At 40.2% G+C, this 14,217-nt stretch overlaps 1 protein-coding gene across 1 annotated transcript in view; it reads right to left on the reverse strand.

The window, feature by feature from the left end:
- Positions 1–10,860, reverse strand: part of LOC141437597 (kinesin-like protein KIF21B) — a 35,963-nt gene extending 25,103 nt beyond the window's left edge. Inside the window, 1 exon segment of the mRNA XM_074101034.1 lies at positions 10,333–10,860. Within this exon segment, the coding sequence (XP_073957135.1) occupies positions 10,333–10,860 (528 nt within the window).
- Between the last annotated feature and the right edge of the window lie 3,357 nt (positions 10,861–14,217).

Here is a 14,217-nt window from a genome sequence, read left to right on the forward strand (position 1 = left end):
TGCTGTCAGCCTTTTGGCACATGCCACGGGGGCCTTTTTAGGATTCCGTAGTCAACTAGGAACCCTTATAGTTTCGCTTGTCCGTCCGTGTCTGTTCGTGGCTAAGCTCAGAGACCATTAGTATTAGAAAGCTGTTAATTATAATGTATTTTTATGTGTATCGAATATGAGTAAATAAATCTCTCTCTCTCTCTCTCTCTCTCTCTCTCTAATTTGGCATGAATATACAAATCAGTCATGCCGCCAAAGTGGTAGATTTAAAAATACCAAACATTTTTTTAGTGTACCTCCCGTAGACGTAAAGTGGGGGTGATTTTTTCTTCTCGACTAACCCTATAGTGTGGGGTATCGTTGGATAGTTCTTTAAAAACCATTGGGGGGTGGGCTAAGACAATTTTTCGATTCAGCTTGTGATCTGTTGCGAAATATTCACTTTAAAGTGCAAATTTTCATTAATATCGAGCGTCCCCCCCTCTAAAATCTTAACTGTTGGATGGAAAAATTAAAAAAAAATCAGGATGGCAGTAAATATACCAAATTTACAAGGTAAATTGTAACGGCTTAAGATTGCTTGAGAATTATTAGTAGTTTAAGAAATAGCAGCCTAAGGTATAAAATATAACTAAACTTAGAAGATTCCGTACACAATACAAAATCCTTACAAAATATATGCAGGCTACGGAACCTTATCTTGGCGTGTCCGACACGCTCTTGGCCGGTTTCTTAGATTTAACTTAGTAGGTATTAAGTTTTTAAGTTAGGAGGTATTTAGTTTATAGTTATGTTTTTCTCTGGTTATTTTTCTTAAATTTCTGAGATTATCAAAAAATATTATACATGTATTTTTCTTTTTTCAATTACAAAAATTAAAAAAATTAAGCATGTCAAAGTTCGGGAGCGGGGGCCTGCGAAGTCACTTCTTACCAGTCAGGTCAATGTTCGCCCGAAGGTGGGTTGTGTTTTAGTTAAAAGTGTACGTAAGTGTGACATCACACGGGACATTAACTGGCTACATCTTCATTTTTTTTTGTTTAATTGATACAAGAAAAAAATGAAATGAAATGAAATGATTTATTTTGCTGAACATCACAGGTGTACTTGTACATGTTAGGTGGGTGCAGTTACATGAATGCATGCTCCGCCATAATATGGCACGCAAAAGTCTTAATCTAAATAATATTATCTATATCTAATGTCAATTAAGTCACACAAATTTCATTAAAATAATTACAAATTATATCATTACACAAAATTAAATTAAACTAAGTAATGTCAGAGAAATAAAAATTATTACGCAATTACAATTAATACAATTCTAATCTATTCATACATTTATCAAAATATTTCTTTAAGACTGTAAAATGGTCGTATAAGTAAAAAAGATATAAATATAAAGATGTAAATATATGTCCATTATTTAAAAGTGGCAAGTCCAAAGTGGCAGCTTCTCCCACAAAGAAATAAAAAAATATACATTGACAGATAAGATTTTTTTTTTGGCACTAGTTTTAGGTTTTCGTCTTTCCCGTGGACATGACGAAAGGAGCTTTGTAAGTTAAGCTTAGTAGGTGTACATAAATTACGAGTAAGTACGTCACAGTCTTAGCTCATTGGAAAAGCGACCATGAAGTTTACATGCGAGCACGGATTTTCTTCTAAAGTTCGCGGCAAATAATTCCGGACAAGAATATTTTTGGCTTCATACTTTCACATCGTGATTCTTCCATTTTCAGGTTTTATTTCAACTTTTTTTACGTCTTTGACTTGACTACACGACCAGCGACGCAGCGACTGTTTTATCTGTTCATTGCGTGTGTTGTTAGGAATTCACTGTGTGATAGACGTTTTGGGCCGCTCAATGTATAAAGAAAACTCTCGCCGGTCGTGCGCTCTCGTTGCAGGCCAGTTAGATTTATGGGATACTTTTAGCTGACCTAACATCTTGCGAGAACAAAGCGATAACTTTGTCTATGAGATACGACTTGAAATTTGAAAAAGGTTCCATATCTCATCTTCTTGTTCCAACTGAATTGCACCATGGTCCTTGAAAGAAAAGATCGTTTTTGAGATCGTGGCAACGGGAACGGGATTTGTCCTTTACAATTTTAGGCGCAGTTTGATAAAACAGAACAGTAAAACGCGAGTATCTTGTACTTTTGGCAACCACTTCTTTGAACTGCCGTAGCACAGAAAGAGGGGTAATATTTAATGTGTATATTTTATGCCGACACATATTCTTCCCGTGGCGGATTGTTCTAAAGTTTACACTATTTTTATATATTATGTAGTTAAGTTTATTTTTAGGATTCTGCTAGCCTCAGTGGCCATCCATAAAGTACCAATTTTAGCCCCCCCCCCCCCTTTGTCACACGTATTGCTGTGGAACTTACAATTACTTTGTTCCTGTTCCTGCGACACGAACTGCCTGAATCCTCCCCGCCTAATGTGTGACGCAATTTATGGATGACCCCTCACGGTACAAGTAGATGCAGGCCGCTTCTAGCCAAACCAGCTGGAGGCCTATGTTTATCAGTGGACGTGCTATGGCTGATAAACCTGTCCGTCTGTCTGTAATCAAATTTTGCAAGTTAAATTTGACCAACTTCCAGTAGTTAGATTGACTTGAAATTTGAAATACATATGTAAATTGCGTGACAATACAATAATCTAGTAGTGATATCCTGGTAGTCCAGCCTTTCCATTCCCTCCGTAATTGATATTTTTCTATCAATTTATCTATCTTATAGAGATAATTTTTTGACTTAGGGAATAGTTTAATAGTTATTATGCATTAAAATGCTAATTTTTGTTAGAGTCAAGGGTCCCCTAGACTAGACTTAGACCTCTCTCTAGCTGGAACGTTATCTGGGAAAATCTGAAGAAATTAAGCCAGATCACGTGTCACGTTTATACACCTTTTATCACTTACATTAAGTTTTCAATTCTGTAACACAACGCAATAAAACTACACAAAACATTGCATGTATACCGGGTGTGGCCTGGAATACCAGCAAAAAATTAAAACATTGCATGTATACCAGGTGTGGCCTGGAATACTAGCAAAAAATTAAAACATGGATCGTCCTCTTCAAACTGAACAACATTAGTTCAGCGAATTTTGGAGTCTTTGAATTTTTACTTTTTCATACAAATTAAATACTTCTATCAATGTACGCCATCCTAGAACACAGCTGACGTCGCCTCTAACGCTACCAAAATCATGCATTTTGCTGTACATTTGCTTCTTCGAATAAACTTAAAAGTGTTAATAAAAATAAAAAAACTAATTATTTTTAAAGTAGCTGAACTAATGTTCAGTTTGACGAGTATGATCTATGTTTGAATTATTTGCTCGTATTTACAGGCACACCCGGTGTACACATTATTTCCGACCAGACTTCCATCCTGTTCTGTTACAAAAATCTTCGTTATAATATCTTGGCAGGTTGTTCCAGAAACAATGAACATCTCCTAATTTACTAACGTATTATTACAAAGCGATTCTCTTCGGTCCTTGTACTTATCTCGAGATTGTTTGAAATTCTATTCAACCCCGTATTTTATTCGTTCTCTCTAATCTCGTAAGAGACTTGCCTATTGTAGTTGAGTTTTCGTTGGGTTTATTTACACAATAAGCGTGCAGACATAAGATTTCAAGTTGTTAATGATCTTATATAGCTGCAAGCCTGACTCCTGCGGGAATTTTGCATTTTTTCTACATGAAAAGTAGCCGTTGTTACTTGCTATAATGAATTTTTTCCTACTTGAATACGACGAAACACCAAGTGTACAATTGAGAATAATAAGTAGACACCTCTCAATCTTACCTTGTATTTTTTTTTGCACTTTAGGCGCTCTTATTTTTTGTTCTTTAATATAAGCTAGAAACGTCTTTTTCACACTGGCGATTTCGCTTTACTAATTGGCGGGTAGATGATGCGTCCGGTTTTTATGATTTAAGTATGTTTATTGTTTGGTTGGCGTATTCCTTCGTATTCCGTGTATTGTTTAGTCAAGTAAGGTACTTTTAACAGAAATAGCTTGTTTTGTTTTTAAGGAGTCAGGTATGTAGCATATTGTTTTTAAATAACCATTTTAATGGTAATATGCATTATTCATATTTGCAAACTACCCTTTTGGCGGTGACTTAAAACAATTGAACTGCACACGATTGAACTGTTAAGCCGGTGTTGCAATACAATTTTTTTTAAGTTCGTTTTTTAGATAAGGTCCTCACTGAAATCAGCACCACGGCCTGCCGTGGCATTATGCTGAGTAGGGACCTATTTAGCGTCATGTATGTCTTTATCTGTTCTATGTTTTGTTTTATGGCGTTAAATAATGTATTTTCTTTCTTTCTTTCTTTCTTCCAATGGCAATACGCATATTTAACAAGTTGCCTAAGAGAATCTAGCTATGTTGCTCCGAAATAAAATTATTTCACTTCATTTCTTAACCAAAAAAAATTGTGAGCGTCCGGGCCTCCATGGACTCAACGTTTCTACCGTAAAAGCAATAATTTTTGATGCTTCAACTGTCGAACCAGAGGAAAGTAATACAAGTTAAGTAGATACTATTTTCAGCTATCATAGAACGTATGTAATAAATGTTCACTCCAGAACATAAGTCTTGAAACACACACCAAACATTACGTACGTCCCCAGACTTCCCACCGGGAATTTGTCGAAGTTTATACCACATAAACGAATTATCCTCGTATTTTCTTCCTTGTACTTATTCCTTCACCTAAGCATAGCTAAAACTAGTAAATACTTAATCTAAAAACATTTTGATAAGTTACAATGGGGATTGGGGAATGGATGGAAATTTAGAAACGCTGGAAACTTTTTTTTATCGATAGGAAATAACTTTCAAATGTAATAAAGAAGGTTTATTTCCGAACAATACAGGTCCAACTATAAAATAGGTATATTATGTACAATAAAAATTAAATAAACTAAAATTATATTAAATCTAAAAATGGACCCTGCGGCATGGTACCAAAGATGCTGGCAGCATTTCCCGCTGGATCGCAAGACTGATGCGTTGAGCGAGGAAACTGCCAGCTCTTCGGTCTGCCGCAGTATCTCTGAGTCTCTTTGATAGATCTTTGAAGAGACTCAGAGCGCCAGGGGCCCCACGGACCAAGGGTCTCGACGCCGAAAGGTACAAAATCATATTCAGCACCGAGACCACTGTATTTTACTGCTTTGGCAGTTTCCGCCATTTCTGCTGCTGCTGCTGCCCTTATTGATGTTCGGTGGAGATGAGACGGGCCAGAGTGTTCAACACAAGTTGCATCCCATACTAGCACACGTCCCATACTCCACGGAATCAGCGACATTCCGTCCGGTCTCTTGCCGTCATTTCTAGAAATGCCTGTTGGCTCTAAAATAGCCGGCACATTGACCGTAGCAAGAGACCGACGGATAATATCATTAAGGGCAGCATGTCTTGAGAAACGACCCGCACTTCTCTGGCAGGAAGACCGTGATGCCCAAGCCGGTCCACGTCGTTTCCGCAGGGACACCGATGTGGGGGCGCAGACCGGGACCCGAGGCGTAGGCATACCGACAGTCGCAGGGTATTGGGTTTCTAGGAAGGTGCCCAAGTTTCGTGAGGGGAGCGCGTGGAGCCAGTAACCAGCTTCTCTCGTGCCTGCAGCTAATAATCTGGCTCGTCCAGCAGTGCAAGATTCGCGGAGTAGAGATTCTTGGGACAATTTAGATATAGTGTCGTCCCAGCTCCGTTGTGATTTTGGATTTTCCGGAAAATTTTGACTGGGGCAAGCAATTGACCAAGCGTTTTTGGCGTCTTCCAAGTCCGAGATCTCATAGTTTGTGCGTAGGATTTTGCCTATGAGACTGATCGAGCTATGGACTGACGACAAAAGGCTGGTAACGCGACATCCGAAATTTTGCGGATCCCTAAACCACCGTACCGAATGGGGAGGGATCCTTGGGTCCACGACTGCTCGCTAAGTTGACAATTAAAGATAGCTTCCAAATTAGTTTTGAGCAGATTATCCATTTGTGATAAGAGATTTTGATATTTCCAGAGAGGGAGCAGCGTAGCACGTAAGTTAATTTAGGAACGAAAAGGCAAAATTTAATGACAGACAATGCGTAATGTGGGCTAATTTCAAGAAGGCGATGAGAAAGATTTTCGAATTTAGATTGCAATTTTGAATATATCGGGAAAGCTGTCTTCAAAAATGGGATAGTACAGAGTCTGCATCACCTCCTAAGTCCCGTCATCCAAATACCATACATTAAATTTTGATGGTCAATTTTTGAATTATTGGATTTATTGCCAAGCTGAAAATTGCAGGCCCCAGGGATCACCTTGCTGACAGCCGACTTCGGATGACAACTCGTTTGAACGGTACATCAACTTCGTTGGATCTGCATAGCAGTGAAGAAGATAATTGTAAATTTCGGGAATGTTCGATTTAATTTCGGAGAGCAAGGCGTCCCTATTTACCGAATTGAAGGCGTTTTTCACATCAATTTTGAGCACACTTCACACTGGCCGTCACTAAGGTAGGTCCGAAGGGCATGTTACAGCGGCCTTCGCAGCCTCCTTGGACTCCGAATCCTAACTGAACCGGTTCAAACAGTTTTTGTAATTTTGGTAAGACGTATCGAACTGCAATTTTAGAGGCCAGTCGACGAAGTGTTGCGCCCACAGCGATAGGCCTTACCTCTCGTTCTTTCTCGTTAATGCGATTAGATTGCGCCATATAACACGGGTATGATATCTGGGTGGATGTTGCCTGTTGAGGAGGATGTTTGGTGGTTTTCCGAAGATCAGAAAGAGCTCTCAAGATGCAATGAATATTTATTTAAGTTCGATCTGTTTTTATACATTTCTATTATTGACACAAGACAGAGACCAAAGATATAGCTATTTCACACGACATGCGAAAATACAATTTGCGGGTGGATTCACCCGGACAGATTTCAAAATACCCGAATGAAATAATTGCTATACTTAAATATTTTATGTGTATGTTTGTCTGGCTACTGCACAGTGCTCCCCCTCAAGTAAAACGTACTACGGGTTTAATTATTCTTCCGTAGCGTGAAATTTTCGCTCCCTGTGCATTGGGTTCATTTGAGGCTTCTTCGTTGAGCTCGTAGGCAGGCTTCAATCGATCTATTGATACATTTGCTTCTCGTCCAGGTAGCTGCAATTTAAATACTTTTCTATCTCGGCGCAGAACGGGATACGGACCCTCGTATGGTGGTTTTAGTGCTTTATGCCCAGAATCTATACGTAGGAACACATTGTTGCATGTAAACAAATCTTTGTGTACAAAAGTATTCGTATTTTTCGGTGCGCGCTGTACTGCTTTGAAGCTGCTAATTATCTGACGTAACTTATCGACGAAGTCGTAGTCATTTTTCGTTTCGATGCGAGTTGCGTCGAAAAGGTCTCCAGGTAGTTTGAGCGTACATCCATACGTTAATTGAGCTGCGCTTACGCCGGTGTCGTTCCTTGTAGCAGCCCGAAGTCCCAATAAAACAGTAGGTAACGCGTCGAGCCACTTTGTGTTTTGATTAGTTAGACTAGCCGTAATAGCCGTTTTCAATGATCTATGCCATCTTTCAAGGATTCCGTTGCTTTGGGGATGGTAAAAACTGTCTTTTCTATTCCCAGTAGTGAGTGATATAAACAATTGACTCTCAAACTGGCGTCCTTGGTCAGTAGTAAGGGTTGTGGGGCACCCAATCTTACTATCCATGCCTCGTATACCTGTTTTGCCACCGTTTCCGCTGTGATATTCTCCAGTGGCACGGCTTCCGGCCAGCGCGTTCTTCTGTCAATCATTGTAAGTAGGTATCTGTGTCCAAGGTGCGATGGTGGGAGTGGGCCGACTATGTCAACATGCAAATGCTGGAAACGCTCTGCTTGTGCAAATGATTCATAGTCGCTACTTGTATGCCGATGGATTTTAGACTGCTGGCATGGTAAACAAGCTCTGGTCCAATTTGCGACGTCTTTGTTCATCGCTGGCCAAAAATATTTCTGCGTGATTATTTTCCGTGTTGTTCTAACTCCTGCATGGCTTAGGTTATGAATGGTGTCGAAAGCTATTCGTCGAAACTGGCTTGGTAAATACGGTCTTATGTTTTTAGTCGAGATCTCGCAATATATTTTACAATCGGTGTTTGGTACCGTTATTGCTTTTAATTTTAAGTTGTCTTGTTGTAAGAGTTTGTACATATTGGCGTCCTTTTCTTGCGCGGCTGCGAGTTGAGTGAAGTCGATCGCGGTGGGCACGATATCGCTTCGACGCGAGAGAGTGAGTCAGCGACAGTGTTCTTTGCGCCGCTAATATGACGTATGTCGTTTGTAAATTCACTAATGAATAATAGCTGGCGGGTACGTCGTGGCGTGTCGTTGTTCGATGCCGTCTTGTTTATAGCAAAAGTTATTGGTTTGTGGTCGGTATATATAATTAATGGCCTTCCTTCGAATATTTTTCTAAAATATTTTACAGCCATGTAAATGGAAAGTAGTTCTCTGTCGAACGCGCTGTAGTTTTGTTGCGCACCGGTGAATTTTTTGGAAAAATATCCCAGCGGCTGCCATTTTTTTATATTTTTGTTGTAGTACAGCGCCTGCGCAGGAGTTGGATGCGTCACACATAAGGGCGATCGGTGCGTCGTGTGCTGGGTGAGCTAGTAAGGCTGCGTTTTGAAGGCTAACTTTGCACTTTTCAAATGCCTCTTTTGCTTCATTTGTCCATGGAATTTTTAGTTTTATCCTTCTTCTTGCATCTATGTAAATAAGCGTTTAGAGGTGCTTGTATGGATGCGGCTCGTGGTATGGCGTCTCTGTAAAAATTTATTATTCCTAGGAATCTTCTTAATTCGTCGATTGTTTCAGGCAGGGTGAAGGAATTAATAGCTGATACCTTTTCTGCAGGTGGTTTGATGCCATGTTCTGATACGGTATAACCCAAAAAGTTTACTTCTTTCGCGCCAAATACGCATTTTGAGGGATTAATTGTGACTCCATAGTCGTTTAATCTCTGTAGTACCGTACGGAGGTGGGTAACATGGGTTTCTTCGTCCTGGGAGCCTATTATGAGATCATCGATGAAAGGGTAGCAGAAGTCGAGTCCTTGCAATACTTGATGGATAAAGCGCTGGAAAGTCTGACCTGCATTTCTTAAACCTGGGCACATTCTTGGAATTCGAATAGGCCGAATGGTGTGATGATGGCCGTTTTTTCGATATGTTCGCCGAATACTGGTAACTGTTGATAGGCTCTGTTTAAGTCAAGCGTAGTGAAAATTTTGTTTTTATTTAGCTGATAGGTGAAGTCTTTCAGCCTTGGCACAGGATATCGATCGGGTTTTGTGACGTTGTTCAATCTTCTGTAATCGCCGCATACTCTTAAATCGCCGTTTTTTTTATGGACAACATGTAGTGGGCTCGCCCACGGACTTTTACTTGGGCGGCAAATGCCCTGTTCCATCATTAACTCGAATTCTTTTTTTACAGCTGCATAGCGGTGCGGTGGGATAGGCCGTGCTTTACAATGTAGTGGCGCTCCGCTCGTCTCTATGTAATGTTCAACCGAATGTTTTGGTGTCTCTTTCATAGCTGAAGGTCGAGTTATGTCAGGATAATCGGCCAGGATGTGATGATACTTCTGCTGCATATCGATTGTTCTGATAGTGGGGTCGGAGAAATTGCAGACTCGAGTTTTTACCGCCATGTTCGTTTGTTTATCTATAAGTTTTCGTCCGGCGACATCTACTAGGATTTTGTGGTAGTTCAGAAAATCGGCGCCTATGATTGGTTTGCTTACTGCGGCGATAACAAATCTCCAAGAATACGATCTTCGTAAATTGAGGTCGAGTTTCATAGTTTTTTCGCCGTATGTAGGTATAATTGTATTATTCGCTGCGTATAGTTGAAATGTTGATGGTTTTGCTTGCATATATCTTGATTTTGGGATGACTGATATGTTTGCGCCGGTGTCGATGAGAAATGTTAGCTTAGAGATTTTATCGGTGACAAATAGACGGTTTGCGTTTTCTGCGGCGCTGGGTTCCGTCGCGTCCAGCGCTGGTTTTAGTTTCCCGTGGGCGGTGTGTGGTTTTTGGTGAAAGGTGCATGGCTCCTCACAATTGTATGCTCTTGGTCCAAATCTTTGATGATAGTAACAGAATGATGCATTATACGGTGGTGTACTGCGGAGTGAGCTGCGGCCGCGCTTCATTGATTGGGAACGGGATCGATTCCATTGTCTGCTGCGCCCGCGCCAGTTGCGTTGCGGCGAGCGGCCGCGTCGGTTGTGTGTTTGCGCGATGACGAGTTGTGTTATCGCTTCGGTTAACCGATCAATTTTATCTTCGACGATGCGATGTTTTGCAGGTGCTGGTGAGAACGTTCTAGCGACGGCGTACAGTTCTGGTTGCGAAGTAGATGCGGTTTCTGATTGTGGTTTGTGGTAAACAGCTGATATTTGATGTTGCGCTTGCTGCTCCATCATCTTATCGGCCATTTGAGTGATGTCGCGTATGCTTGCTGACTCGCTGAGGGCTAACACGGAGCTTACGTTGCTGGGTAATTGTTTTAACCACATTCCGCGGAGTGTTACTTCTGAGAGGTGGTTTCCAGCTAAGTTTTGCATTCTTCTAAAAAGTTGGGATGGTTTAAGGTCACCGAGTTCCATACCGGCAAGCACGCGTTGCACATTTTGTTGCTCGGATTCTTCGTATACCTCGAGTAGTCTTTGTTTTATGGCTTGATACTTGTTGGTCTCCGGCGGCCGCAATAACATGTCGTAAATCTCGTCGACATCCTGGCGTTCCAACTGCCCCAATACTAATTCGTACATAGCCTGGTCGCCTTTTTTCTGTGACGATACAATTGCTTCGAAGTGCGCAAACCAAGCTCGTAATTTGTCTCGCCATATAGGTGGAATGCGTAGTCCGACTGACAATCCTAGAACCTCGCATGACTCTGCGCTGCAATGGTCATCGGTGGCTCTTGAGATCCGCCGGAATTATTCGTCTGTTCATCGTTGATTTTCTTAGGTTGTTCCATTTGCGTTGCTCTTGCGTTGTCAGGGGTCACCACTGTTGAGGAGGATGTTTGGTGGTTTTCCGAAGATCAGAAAGAGCTCTCAAGATGCAATGAATATTTATTTAAGTTCGATCTGTTTTTATACATTTCTATTATTGACACAAGACAGAGACCAAAGATATAGCTATTTCACACGACATGCGAAAATACAATTTGCGGGTGGATTCACCCGGACAGATTTCAAAATACCCGAATGAAATAATTGCTATACTTAAATATTTTATGTGTATGTTTGTCTGGCTACTGCACATTGCCCAAGTACATGAAATTATTAAGTTTGATTACAGAAATGAGTCGTTCACCTGCGTCTCCCACGGACGGGGACGCAGGTCTTTTAAATGTTGAGGAGTAAGGCCATCTAACCCGCTGCAGAGCCTGTTTTAAATGAATGAATAGCGCTTACAACATCGGTGTTTTTGACTGTAGGCACGACTGGGTTGCTGTAGGTGGGTCCAAAAAGTAGGGAGTTGCTGGGCCGGGTGGGTGCTTGGTTTGTAGGCCGAAAGGGTGTCAGGGTTATCTGGCGATAGCACGTCACTAGAAAAAAGAAGGCGGGCTGGCGCCTTTTAGATCTCCGTCACCAATTTTGTTTTTCAATGGAATTTGATGCGATTGGTTGATGTCTGCCGAGCATGTGTAATCGGAGGGATGGAACTGAGTGAGCAGTTATTCTTAATTTTTTGCGTTAAAGATAGGTTCTGATCATCGTTTTTAGCGTGAAGGATAACGAAAGGAAAAAAGAAGAGATTATGCCAGTCTTTTGGCGAGTTGGATCATAGCATTGTATAAGGTCGGCGAGGTGGGTTGCGACGGAGATTCTGGCCCCGCGGGGAATTCGTTTTACAACCTGAACGTTGTTTTTTAAAAAGGCTAAGATGGATGTGAATCGGCATGGGTAGAATGTAGTAAGGGCAGTGGATTACTTAAGTATAGAGGGGAGGCGTCTTGACTAAGGCAGGTGCGATAAGATTTGGCCTTGTGAATGTTAAGCCTCTAACTGGTTTGAAATGATTTTGAACATAAGTGGCATGGGTGGTTATTTGTTAATGTGCTATTACCAGATTGGTCGCGGGCCTGCATAAAAAGAATATTTCAATTAAAACTTTACCTACAACAACAATAACCAATATAAAATTAAAAGAAGAATTAAATGTGGAATACAGGTATGGTATGGTAAAAAGGGCACCAAAAATTAAATTAACACGCTTAGAAACACCAATAAACTAGCAAAATTATCACAAAATAAAAACACAAGCACAAGATGACATCAGTGACAGGGTTCCCTGTCAAGAACCGTGCGCATGCGGGAGTCACCGATTCCTTTCTTAAGCTTTTCTTATTGGCTTCGAAGCTGAAGTGACCTAGCGACGCATATGGTCGCTAGGGCAACCGATGGCGGCCTTAGCAACCGCGTCTTGTCAGTTAGGCTATTTTCCTTTCAAAAATATTCAGATTAAATGCACTGAGGGTAGGGCGGAAAACACAACCTCCATGTACAACAGCTGTAACGAAATTTAAGTAATATTTTCTTCTGGTTTTGGGGGCGCCCGCGGAACAAATAAACCGTAAAAATATTTCCGGAGATTTATGTCACTCTAGCCACAACTGACATTTCATTTTTATTATAACTTTCTAGTTAACAGAAAAAAATATCAGATTTTTTAAGTAAGCATCAATCAATTTAAAAAAATAAAAGAGTTTTCTTTACCGCCAAATTACGACAGTCCGGTAGTTTACGGGTTTGTCCAGAATAAAAACATTAAAAAATAATTTAAATGTGTCTTTGAACTCGATCGTTTTGACAGTTGACACTCTTTTACCGGGCTCGGATAATACCGACATGAAATGCAGACCCTGTTTTTCATCTACACACACACCCATAGAAGCTCATGTCAGTTTCTATGGGCATGTACATTCCTAATGATATATAAAGTTTTCAATTGATTGATTAAAAGCTATACCTACCTTGCGGGGAGGTCCATACCAATAAACTGCAATATTTTTAACCCCCACACTAAAAGATGAGTTATATGACCGCCAATGTATGCCTGTGGCATCATCGCTCTCCACAAATGGACCGATTTCAAAGGAGTTTTTTACGTGAAAGCAGGTTTCTTTGAGGTGTTCTTGACTATGTTACATTAGAATCTGTTTAGCCATTTCTGAGATATCGAAATTTGAAATGACAATGTAAGGGGTTCTTCAACTTATCTAAGTTAGTAAGTTATCTAGTGGAAAGTACGGACTGGGATATGGATTGAGGGATTATTAGATTAGACCGGTTACATGGAATACTCATCCTTTAAATAAAAAGGGAAAACGGAAAAAAAACAAGTTTAGTAATCTAGAACTCTGTTAAGTACTTAAAGTTCAATTTTTGGGACTGGAAATACATAGCTGGTCATAAACTTTATAAGACTGAAAGAGTTGTTTTTCCTTTTTAATTTTTTTTCGAGGCAGCCTGGTTTTAATTAGTTAATATTTTTAATAACAAAAAATGAAAATTATTTTTCACATGTAGACTATAAAAAAATATCGTGAATCGTGTAGTGTTAGAACATTTGTAACAAGCAATAAACATTTTCCAATTTGATTGGTCAGTCTTTTTTCAACTCTATTCGTTTCATATTCGATGTTAGTTTGTGATTTATTTGTTAGAACCAAGTAAGAACGGACCAAGCCAAAAAGATCAGGCTATTGCATAATTATTATTTAATTTTACAGCGCTCATTACTTGAAGATTAATTTCTGTCTTTGTGGCTCAAATATTCACAAACATAGAAAAATAAGCAACACTCGGAAACTAATTTCTTCGTTTTTCCACGGCCTCCTGAGGCCTGAAGGCCCCTTGAAGGTAAGAGGTTTTCAAGTGAAGAGGCTCCGGAGTACGGTGGGAAACCTACGGAGAGCTCAGTTCAGCGGGAGATTTAATCTAACCCCCGAAGAAAAAAAGAGGGTGTTCGGAAGGTGTAGTTCTAAAAGAAAAGTTTTGTTTTAGAACTACACCTTTTTAGAAATACTCAAGGTAGTTTTATTACTTATTTTTCTGATTTTTGACACAGTCTTCGTTTCTAACAAGATTTTTATTTAACTTCATTATGTATAACCT

Source organism: Choristoneura fumiferana, chromosome 18, assembly GCF_025370935.1.
Source record: "Choristoneura fumiferana chromosome 18, NRCan_CFum_1, whole genome shotgun sequence".
NCBI classification, from domain to species: domain Eukaryota; kingdom Metazoa; phylum Arthropoda; class Insecta; order Lepidoptera; family Tortricidae; genus Choristoneura; species Choristoneura fumiferana.